Source organism: Typopeltis vanoorti, chromosome 7 (assembly GCF_054136105.1).
Source record: "Typopeltis vanoorti isolate ZY-2024b chromosome 7, IOZ_Tvanoo_1.0, whole genome shotgun sequence".
Classification (NCBI taxonomy): Eukaryota; Metazoa; Arthropoda; class Arachnida; order Uropygi; family Thelyphonidae; genus Typopeltis; species Typopeltis vanoorti.
This window is the reverse complement of record NC_143555.1, coordinates 97,254,104-97,266,380: the sequence shown is the minus strand read 5'-3', so window position 1 is coordinate 97,266,380 and position 12,277 is coordinate 97,254,104. Positions and strand designations below refer to the sequence as shown.

At 35.5% G+C, this 12,277-nt stretch overlaps 1 protein-coding gene across 5 annotated transcripts in view; it reads left to right on the top strand.

The window, feature by feature from the left end:
• LOC150104886 (uncharacterized) overlaps positions 1 to 12,277 on the top strand; it is a 695,785-nt gene that overhangs the window by 29,848 nt on the left and 653,660 nt on the right. For all 5 annotated transcript variants that reach the window (XM_090395398.1, XM_090395401.1, XM_090395397.1 and 2 more), the window contains exon 2: positions 9,234 to 9,357. In XM_090395398.1, coding sequence (XP_090251524.1) covers positions 9,234 to 9,357 — 124 coding nt within the window. The remainder of the gene's footprint in view (positions 1 to 9,233; positions 9,358 to 12,277) is intronic.

Sequence of the window (12,277 nt, the reverse complement as noted above, 5' to 3'; positions counted from 1 at the left end):
TTGACTTCCTACCATACCAGCTTTTGTTGATTCTGTTGTCTGTTTTCATATTTAATTTACCATGTTCACTAAAAATTGCTCCTACGCATCTGAAACGTTTTACTTGTTCTATAGGTTCTTCATTCACAATGCAGTTGATATTTTAAATTTTTTCTGCCTGTTTTCATTGTCTTTGGCATGTTATTGCTGACCTTCATACCATATCTATTACAATAGTTATTCAGTTTAATCAGGGAATCTTGCAGATTTATTTAGAAGTATAACATCATCCACATAAAGCAGAGTTGAGATTAACATATCAAATTTTGATATCAGGTTTAATATGCTTTCCTTCATAATGTGATCCATATAGATGATAAATAACGGAGGAGATAATGTACATCCTTGTCTGACACCAGGTTTAACATTAAACCATCTTCCTGTGCTTCCTTCAGCTCTAACTGCTGACTTACAACTCAAATAAAGATTAAATATTGCTTGATATAATGCCCCATTGACATCATATAACTGTGGCGTTTTGAATAGCTTCTCTCTCTTGGCACATTGTCATATGCCTTTTCTAGATCTACGAAACTTAAATATAGATCTTTGTTATATTCCCATAATTTCTCAACTATTTGTCGTAAAGTGAAAATCTGATCCTGACAGCTCAGCCTGTATTTGTCCTGAATCCAGCTTGTTCTTCACCAAGCTTATCTAAAATAAATATTAACACCAATACTTGGTATTTTAATTCAAAACACTACTTCTCTCCTACTCAGTTCGTAAGGTTTGATAAATCCCAAATCTGACTGATTTTAGAATTGTGCTCTCACACTTCGATGGTGCACCAAAATCTCCCTGAGAATTCTTAATTGTATTTAGAAGGGGTCAATCTGCCTAATAGTGGACCACTTTCGGACACTCTTTTCAGACACTTTCTCATAGGAGTGCCTATGAGAAAGTGTCTGAAGCAGTACCGTAAAGTGACACTTGATAGCACTGCTTCACCAAATTAAATCTCTATACTCCTGTTATCCTAAGGTTTTCTTGTGTTAGGGTTCTGCCATCATGTTCTGGATGCTCTTGCAGGCTCTTAGAATTACTAATCCATCATTCTTGATTGATGGATGATGGATTAGTAATTGTAAGAGTCTAGAATTATTTTATTTTAATTATATTTTTTTAATTTTTATGTTATTATTTTATTTTATCTTATTTTTTCTTACCAGAAGTCAGGCTAGCATAAAAGATTAAGAAAGCAGTTTGATTTAGTGTACTTATGTGTAGTAGCTTGTCTTGTTCACATGCATATTTTCCTGAATGACCTTGATATAAAGGTCCAAACATCAAATGTTATTTTCTTAATTATAAATAAAGTAGTTGCTCCAGCTCATATGTTTTTATCTTCATAAATTCTACATACTGAATGGTAACCATTGTATAACCTTGCAACAAAGAAGTAAATGTTCTGAAGTTTGTGATTCCCATCCACCTACCCACGATAGGTTTTAAACCTTTTGTGGTTTAAAATTGATTTTGAGTTAATGGATTTTTTAATTGGTAATTTTTTTTGCACATTTTGTTTATTATTAATGCCAGACCTCAGTGGAGTCAAAGACCCATCATTGGGGTGGATACATCCCATCAGACAGAAAGCTCGTCACACTGTGACAAACTCATTCAGTGTGTTTGCATTTACCATACTCTAAGACAGCATTTCCCAAACTTTTCCTACGACGGAACACTTTACAAATCCTGAAATTTTCATGGAACACCTTGGTTATTTTGTAATGTATTAATTAATAATTAATTGTTAAACTAGCTATTTTTATTATTATTAATTAATAATTGATAATTAATAATTAATTATACATCCATGAAACATAAACATCATTAAATTAATTTGTGCTGATTTTCATTGACATATTCCATTCTAATCACCAAAAATTTATAATATTATTATAAGTACTACAAGTGAATATAGACTTTTTCTCCTGTGTGCTGGTAGTTTTCCTCCTCCTTTTGTACATCCTGGAGATTGCTTTGTAGGCTGGTGGTGGATGTTTAATTTTTAACCTTCAATAAGAGATTTCTTAATACCAAAATTAAACAAAGTCCCTTGTCTCTTATTGATATTAAAATTTAAATCTGCAGGCATATTACTTTTAAAAAATTATGGCACTATGGTTTCGAAACTTGCACCCCACAATACGAACTTGCGAAGAAAGTATTCAGTATTACTAGATTTGAGAACCAGATACAGACTACCTTGATCTTCAATTTTAGTGGAAAAATTTTCTTTATACTTCCTTGCTGATTGGTCACTGACATTTGCTATACAGATGTCATTTCCTTCAGTTTTGAGAACAGAGGATACGCTGCCCATTGTTATAATTGACTTGCAGGCAATTTTTATGACCGGTCATAAACAGCGGTATTCCCTTTCCGAAATGTTGAAAGGTTTCGATGTGTGAAAATTAATGATAATTCATGAATACTTCCACGTTTAAAATTACACGGCTTGGTCACTAACATTTGCTACACAGATGTTATTAGGCGTTCTGGGTCTGAGCTTTTCGACATATTCATGAATATTATTCTCCTCAGAATATTTCCACTATAAAATATTTATTCGTGAAAAATGCTTAGAAAACTAAAATGACAAATTCCAGGAGAACTTCTTGCAGAACACTTATTCACCTTCCGCAGAACACTAGTGTTGGGAAACTCTGCTCTAAGGCAATGCATTCCACTCACCAACCACTCTATGCAAAGAAACCACTCCTTGCTCCTTTGCTGACACCATTCTTTTATAGTTTCTGTAAACTTGTGGAGTTTCTCTAAACTGCAAAAGAAAGGGTGCCATTGGACAGACATGTCATTAGATTAATTAAAAAAGGCAAGCTATTATTTTCTTTTTCAATAGTGAACTGGATTCTGGGGGTGCTGACTGTTGAGGTGCAGGTGGAAAAGAGTAATGTGTCTGAACCATGTGGCCAAATAGAGAACACATCATCATCAGTATATCTTAACCAACTAGAAGGTTTGAGACCTCCACTATCAAGAGCATGTTTTTCAAAATATTCCATATAGAAATCAGCCAGAGGAGAAGAAAGGGGAGATCCCATGGAAGTATCTTCTATCTGTTTATATAAGGTGCTCTTCCAAGAGAAGTAACAGTATGCATAGCAGAATTAAAAAGATCAGTAACGTTGAGGGAGGGATTCATTTTTCAGTAAATTTAGAGTGTCAGAAAGGGGAGTATTTGTGAATAAGGTGACATCAAAGCTCACTATATTGTACAATGAAACCTGTGGAGAATTCATGACTAAACAAACACACGTAATAAATTTTAATAAGTAAATATTTCATCCTAAGTATCTTAGGACATCGTCAATACAGTTAATTCAAATAATACTAGGAATAACTTACAGTTAGGGTGCATGATTACAATGGAATCCCAATATGCATGCAGTAGCATGTTATAGAATTTAATTAAAATATATCTGGAGGGAAAAAAAATTATTTTATACAATTTTGTATGACAATTTCTCATACTTTAGGAATAGCAAGAACGTCATTGTCTGTTCATAGTAAGACAATTTACAGGAGCATGGAACCTCGTACACACCAGGTAGCATCAGAGGTGAGAGTTTGTCTTTAGGAGAAGGTAATAAGTTATAGATCTGGTTGATTGGTTTGTAGGTATTAGCAAGTGTGTATTTCTTCATAATTTTTGAAAGATGTTTGGAATGCCTTTGATATAAGGTATGGGAATCCTACGGGCTTGTTCTATTATTATTATTATGTGACACCTCCAGGGAGTCCAAAGACTCATCGAGGACGAGTGTGCCAACAGCATCGAATGATTGATCTCCTTCCGACTACTAACCCTGCTCAAACTTGCTTAACTTTTCACATGAGCCATTGGTAGCAGAGACTCTGCCAAACGACCAACCTTTGCTGGCACTGACTTTCTTGTCTAGGTTGATGTGTGAGGAATGATGAGTCGTCGTTTTAAGATTGTATCCATTTAGTATGGCTGTATTTTTGATTATTCGTGATTTAGAGAACCAGAGCACACCAATTCTGCTCCTCTGAAGGATCTCTAAATGAAGAATTGAAATTAATAAAAAATACAGCCATACTAAATGGGTACAATCTTAAAACAACTCAAAAAATCATATCATCAGTTACTTCCCCCACACATCAACCTAGACAAGAACAAGCCCGTAGGTTATGTCCCATACCTTATGTCAAAGGCATCTCCAAACATCTCAAAAATTATGAAGAAATACAAACTTGCTACTACCTACAAACCAATCAACCAGATCTATAAATTGTTACATTCTCCTAAAGACAAACTCGCACCCTCTGATGCTACCTGACGTGTATGAGGTTCCGGCTCCTGTAAATTGTCTTACTATGGACAGACTGGTAGATCTGTTCATAAACGCATTTCGGAACATCAAGATCATGTCCGTCTTATCAAACTGCAGAAATCTGGCTTCACACAACACGGAGTTGAAAACCTAAACCATAGGATCCATTGGAAAAAGGCCAAACTTCTACATAGATTTTTATATAAACATGAACGTTTATATAAAGAAAGTGCTGAAGCCCTTCTTCACAGACCAGATCTAAACCGTGATGATGTTCTTGCTATTTTCCTGAAGTATGGAAAATTGTCATACAAAATTGTAAAATATATATATATTTTTTTTAATATATGCTATCTTATAATCTCCCCCCCCCCCTCCAGATATATTTTAATTTAATTCTATAACACACTACTGCATTCATATTGGGATTCCATTGTAATCATGTACCCAAACTGCATGTTATTCCTAGTATTGTTTGAATTAACTCTACTAACGATGTCCTAAGATACTTAGGATGAAATATTTACTTATCAAAACTTATTACTGTGGTTATTAAGTGTGTTTGTTTAGTCATAAAACTCACTATGTTATCATTATTGTTAAACATGTTCATTGCCAATCATGCGATATCGCGTGGACGTCGCTAACTAAATAAAAAAAATTTGGCCACCACACAAAATTCCAATTTTCAGCTTGGCAATGAAAGTGTTAAAGCTAAATTCTGGATTAAGGATTTGAAATGTGTGAAATTTTTTAGTGGAAATAAAGATTTAGCTAACTGTTTGGCTAATTTAAAGGAGGGGGAGGTCAGTTGCTTCTACTGTGGGACAGAGAGGATATTTGAGTTTATGAATTTTTTGCAATTTGTATATCTGGTCGGGGAACTAAAATCTTTAGTTCTTTAACATCTTCAGGAGACCAAGATGTGACATCTTTTAAAAGTCTTTTTAATGTTGTTTTCTGACACTTGGTAAGATCATACATAATCTAGTGGTTTATAAGTGGTGCAGTCTCCGAGCAGACATTCATTTTCCGATTATAATTGCTGGAATTGAGGACAACAGTAGTGCACCTTTGTCAGCTCTAGTAATGATTAGGTTGTTGTCTTTGCAGAGTTTACTTAGTTTATGGAGAAATTGGAGAAATTTCTTTTTTGTAGCAATGTTTGTGATAAGATGTTAGCTACTTTGAGCTTGATGTTGTTGTTGGCATTAGGAGGTAAGTTGCACATGCCACACTTTATATGCTATATAATCTCTTGCCAAGGTGTTACTTAAAAGTTGTGACCAAGGCTAAGCACACAAATGGCTGTTTCGCCAAATCTTTTTGATGACAGGTGAATAACTTGTAGCAGCTGACTTTGTTGTCGAGAAAAACAACTACGAAGATTATTAAATTTTTTTTAATATGTTTATCTCTTTTTTTAGAATTATGGTTAAATCAGGTTAAAGTTTTATTTTTATCTGATTATGCTGATGCACTGATGATGACCAGTTAGTTTCTGTTTGCAGTAATGAAATTACTCTCTTGTGAATACATGTATATAATAAATTTAAAAAAATATTTATCTTTTACCGACCAATTTTTCAGAAGTATCATACAGCATACTCCGAAGATTTTGGTTGTAAATAGAGGGGAGAAATTATTTATACATGCATTAAGTTTTTAAACAAAATTTCACTCTCCTAAGATTCTTTGCATCTACATTGCTTTGCTTCATGAATAAATCACTGCTGTTCATGCTAAATTATTTCTTATTAATACAGTTATTAGCTCTCTTCAAGTTGAACTCTCCTATTCTCGATCCCAATCTTTGTAATATTCTGTTTGATATTTTTGAGAAATTGGCCCATAAAGAATTGCAGAAGATAAAAGATAAACATATTTAAAACTTTAATCTTCGTATTTCTTATCAGCTGCAAAGTCAACTGCTACAAGCTGTCGTTAACCTGTTGACAAACTGCTCGCGATCTGTAACTGATCTAGCTTTCACTACCCACCTATGGACTCAAGCCATGGAAAAATTTGGAAAACTTCGTAGTTGTTCTAGACATTTCAAGGGCATTCGATTGGGTTTGGCACAGGGACTACTTAGCAAACTGCCAAGGTGTTACTTAAAAATTGTGACTACTATGGTCTGCCTTCCACACTTTGCAACTTTCTCATCAACTTACTCACTGGTCGCTCATACGTGTAATGGCAGACAGACTCAACAAAACAATTATTTGTGTGCTTATCCTTGGTCACAACTTTGCATTAGTGCCTCAGCAAGTTCCTAGTTTAGAAATCATATGGCATATAGAGCATGGTGTGTGTGTGTGTATGTGCAAATTACCTCTTGATGTTGCCAACAACATCAGGATCAAATTTTAATTCTTTAATTCTTAGGCTTCCCATCCATCCAGCATGTAAGGCTAGCCAACAGCATCCATAGAGGGTACACCTCATAAGACTTTGGTCTAATTTCATTTCTTCCACTTATCGTTTCTTGTGTGTTTTTATTTTAACATTGTATTCCTGAAGATGTCTCTGTGACAGAGACAAAATATTGAAAAGATTAAACTTACTGTTTAATTATTTCACTTTGTGCTGTAATTATTCCATTAAATTGTATCATAACTGCTGTTCCATTGGTCGGGGGAAAGTTATTGGTCCTTATATTGATATTGTATATTGTATATTTAGGCCAGTCTGTGTGTCATCAGTAGTTGTTAAGATCTTGGAGAAAGTAGTGAGGGACCGTATACAGCATTGGGCAGATGAGGGTAATGTTATCTGTGAGAGTCAACATGGATTTGTGAAAGGGCGCTCTTGTTTTAGCAATATGCTAGCCTTTTATAATAAAGTTACAAGAACATTAGATGAGGGAAAGGCATATACTGCAATTTTCTTAGACTTAGCAAAGGCATTTGACAGGATGCCACATGATAAGCTGATATTTAAGTTGCAGCATATGGGTCTGGATATCAGATTGGTGTCAACTGGATTCAGGATTGGCTGTCTGATAGGTATCAGAGGGTTGTGTATGGTGGAGCAGTTTCAAGGAGGCAGAGGGTTACAAGTGGGGTCCCACAGGGCTCAGTACTAGGACCTATATTGTTTAACCTTTATATCAATGACATTGCCAGTGGATTGCAAGGGGATATTCAGTTGTTTGCAGATGATGCGAAGCTGGGAAGGATTATTAGTAATAGTGCAGATGTGGTAGCCCTGCAAGAGGATTTGAATAAGCTAGATAGATGGGAAATGAATGGGGATGTCAGTTTAATGCAGCAAAATGTAAGGTCTTGAGGTTTGGGAAACATCGATGGGATGCTGCATACTCTATGGGAAGAGTTATACTGGAGGAAGTAGGGGAGATGAGAGATCTGGGGTTGATGATTGATAGAAACCCGAAGTTTAGGGGACATATTGCAAAGGTGGAGAAGGTAACACAGAGGATTGCTGCAATTATGAGAAGGACACTGACCTGCAGAGATAAGAGAGTTATCATTCCGTTGTATAAGTCTCTGATCAGACCACACTTGGACTATTGTTCTCAGATTTGGTCTCCAGGATTGCAAGGGGATAAATTAACTGTGGAAAGGATACAAAGATGGATGACAAAGATGGTTCCAGGACTGTACAAGGATAGTTATGAGGATCGGCTGAGGGAATGTGGACTGCAGAGTTTGGTGGATAGAAGAAGGAGAGGTGATATGATTGAGACTTTTAAACTGTTGAGAGGTGGTTACAGGGTTGACACTGGGGAGTTCTTTCTCTTGGTTGAAGAGCGGGAAGGAGTGATGACAAGAGGCCATCCCTGGAAGTTACGAAAGGAAACTGTGAGCAAGAGGATGAGGAATGGTTTCTTTGCGTGGAGGGTGGTTGAACCGTGGGATGCATTGTCTGATGGAGTGGTGAGAGCAAGAACGGTCAATGAGTTTAAGAAGTGGTATGATAGACTTTGTGTTTCTTAGGGGAGACCTTCCCCTCGATGAGTCTTGACAGACTTTATGTTCTTAGGAAGGACCTCCCACGATGAGTCTTTTGACTCCATGGAGGCCTGAATAATAATAATAATATGTCCTTGAAGAATGTCACTGTACTATATGTGGGTAGAGAGAAAGCAGTCTTAGTCCTTGCTCTGAAAAGAATCCTAGTTTGAAATCCTGCAAAATATAAGCCACTTAATAAACATCCTTTTATAATTTTTAAAATTATAAAATAATTTAAAAAAAATTAAATTAATAAAATAAAATAAGTTATGAATGTTTGTCTGGTTCAACCAAAATACAATTTGATTGGCTTAATTCCACTTTTCAGCCCATCCTCATTCATTCATTTGTTCAGTATCCAAATGGATATATGGGGGGTGATTTGGAGAGTTCTGATAAGCACCTAGAACAAAAATGTTTTTTTATATAAAATGTTTTATAACTTTTTTTTCGTATATAAATATTTTTACAAAAATGTTTTTTCAGAAAATATATTTTCTTTTAGGATATGTAAGAAGATATAAAAATTTGTTAATTTTTGTTTTTGAAAGTTCTGGAAGAGTCTGGAAAGTTCTGATAAACACCTCTAGGTGTTTATCAGAACTTTCCAGACTCTTCTCCTCCCATATGTCCAATCCTTTCCTTTGCCTTACCTTGTGATGCGCCACAAGAAAGTATGGATTGGACATTTGGTCAGAAGGTTGGCTCTCGTTGGTTCTCTTCATTTGTTAATGGTAATAGTGTAAATATTCCATTTATTTTGGAATATTAAGATTGGGCAGTAAAAATTATTTGCAATTAGTATTATTTGTATTCTTAATAATATTTGTATGTTGTTCCTGTCATTTTTGAAAGTTTTTGTTTATTGGTGTCACATGTTTTTAATATATAGGGTAAAAATGGCTTCTGGTGGCCAGAATATTCCACCAAGAGGGTCACGTCCACCTAGCAATCAGGTTAATCAGCATGGTGATGATTTTGATGAAAATCATTGGACATTACTTCCAAATAACTTGGTGAGTTTTTGAAAAGTTTATTTTATGACTGGCTTAATGATTAATAGAGCAATATTAACCACTAAGGCATTTATAGAGCTATAAAAATTAATATTATTATAAGAAGAATTATAGTAAATGCTTATTATTCACCACTCAATTGATACCACATCTGATTTATACTATAGATGCATTTCCCGAACTTTATATAACTGGGGACTAGTATTTTTCAGTATAATTTTTTGTGACCCATTATGTATATATACATGTGTAGTTTGCTGAATTAAATATGCTGGTGTCCAAAACCTAAGGATAAACACTACCTTGAAGATTACAGTTGCAGATTCAGATGAATCAGCTTGTGGAAACTTGTATAACTGACAATTTTGAGTAGGAAGCAGGTACACGTTCAAATTTTTGAATCATGCACAAAAGGATCACATGGTAGTGCTCAACATGATAAAAGGCTGTGCTAAGCGAATTGTGTTTAAAGGCTCTGGGCAATGTTTCAAGCTAATGGTGATGTTCCACTGTTGTGTTCCAGATGTTTGCTATGAGGTCACCATGGAGCATTTGGTTATAATAGCAAAACGTAATGGAACTGACTTGCAAGATGACTTGGGTCATCTTGCAAGTCAGTTCCATTCAAGCACAGATATGCTGCTATCTTGACAAACTGCGGCAAGGCATCTACGACAAGTAGACCTATATGCCCAAAGGCGCCTGTAGTCTATGTTCCTTTATTCACAGCTCATCGTAGAGCATGTTTTCAGTGGTGTATCCATAAAAATTGGACAAAACAGCAATGGGCTAATTTACTCTTTAACAGATGAGTCATTTTAGTCTTTCTAATGATTCTAGTGACACTTGATCTGGCGTGAAAGTGATACTGCTTACCATTGCAAGAATGTTCTTGAAAGGGATAGATGTGGTGGTGGTGTGGGGAGGCATTATGCTTAATGGATGCACTGAGCTACAAGTTCTGGAAAAAGGTACTATGACTGGTGAATGATATTGCAATGAAGTTTTTTTGAACGTCATGTTCGATCGTTCTGTGGTTCTGTAGGCCACACCACATCATACACGAGCAGTGGAGATACTTCTGGAGACCAAGGATATTAATCGAATCAAGTGGCTAGCATGCTCCCCATATCTCAACTCCCTAGAACACATTTGGGAAGCAGTAGGAAGACGCATTTTGAAATTGCTGTTTGAAATTCCTCTCCAGAAAACAAACAAGGCCTTATCCTTGCTCTGAAGCAGGAGTGGGCCAGTTTGCATCAAGAAACCCTGAATCACTTGGTGCTTAGCATGGTACGACATTGTGAAAGCTGCATCACGGTTTTGGGTTGACATGTTCCACACTGAAATGGCTCTCTCTACATAGTTTTCTTTAAGCAGTGTATGTTAATTTATTAACTATGTCCTTAGGAAATATGTAACTTTTGTCAAAAAATTATTGCAATTTAATTTGTATGAAATTTATAACAATTTTTTGGTAATAAAATTTATTACTGTGCTGGCAATAAATTTATGTCCACATTTGGCTGTAGTCTTGAAAATTTTTTCATTACTTTCATTTTTACAGGTAAAAAATTTGTCCTTACCTTTTGGACACCAGTGTAAGTAAGTTTGTAATATGGGTTAGACTAAGTGGGTATTTTTTTTCTTCTCTCCATGTGAATTTGTGTACATTTTTATGTTGGAATATAGTGTTAGTAATAACCTGCCCATGTCCTGAGCAGAAATCCAACAGGTATTTGCCATTATTATTAGCTTTGCTCTTTTCTCCAAATTTTTCCAAAATATTTTTGTATGTCTGACAATCATTTCCTACAGTGCTATTTAGATCCCCAACAAGGACCAGCATTTCCTTTTTCATTGTGTCAGTTGCTTTTTCTAAAGCCTTAAAAAATTCCTCCAGTTCTACTTTAGTAGAACCTTCTGCCATAGGCACAAATAAGTCTCATTGTCTAGTTCTGCATTCTGATATTTGCCCACATCATTCTACTTGAGATTGTCTGCCATTCAAGATTAGCCTCATATTTAGTGTTGAATACTATGGCTACTCCTTCTTTTCATTGATTGTCATTGCCTGAATATAACATTTTGTATTTATTGCTCAGAAAGATCTCACCAATTTTTGTCTTTTTTGTTTCAGTCACCCCTTTTATGTCGATCTGGTACTTATCTAATTCCTCAGCTAGCTCCATTTCTTTGCCATTCAGGCTTCGTATGTTGATAGTACCGATCTTTAACTCTGGTGATGTTGAGTTGGGGTGTGTTTTCAGATTTGTTCCAGTAGCTAACTTTTCGCTGTTTGCCCTGGTTCCCTGGCGAAAACAACGGGGGCCTTGTTTAACCGGGCGACGCCCCAGCCAGCATGAAATTTTGTCATGTCGTACCATCATTTTGTATTTTGGTTTTAGCCAGTAAGAATGCGATTTGGCCGACTAAATCCCAAATTGCCAGCCCATCATCGTTCATTCAGTATCCAGGTGCACCACGAGAAGGTGAGGATTGGACATTAGGTCAGAAGCCCTGGTCGGTTCTCTGAATTCCTTTAAAGGCTATGTGGAGGTCTCCTTTCAGTTATACAGCTTTGACCTTTAAGCACCCCAACAACTTACTTTCATAAGTAAAAAAATAAATAAAAGGGATAGGTTGTTTTCATAGTTTGTAAACAAAGAATGAAAGCATATCATTTCCATAATTTTTTTTAGTGGCAAAATTTTTGGATGTATCAAGGACATGTTTAACAATGTTTAATCACAAGTTTAATCATGTTTAATCACAAGTTTAACAATGAGATGCATGATATGATTCATTTGACATTACAGAAAATGTGACCTATTGAACTCTCTTGGCATGTTACACTTAACTTATTGGATTGTCACATAAATAACATCATATACCTTATTGCTAATACATTTTATTCCAC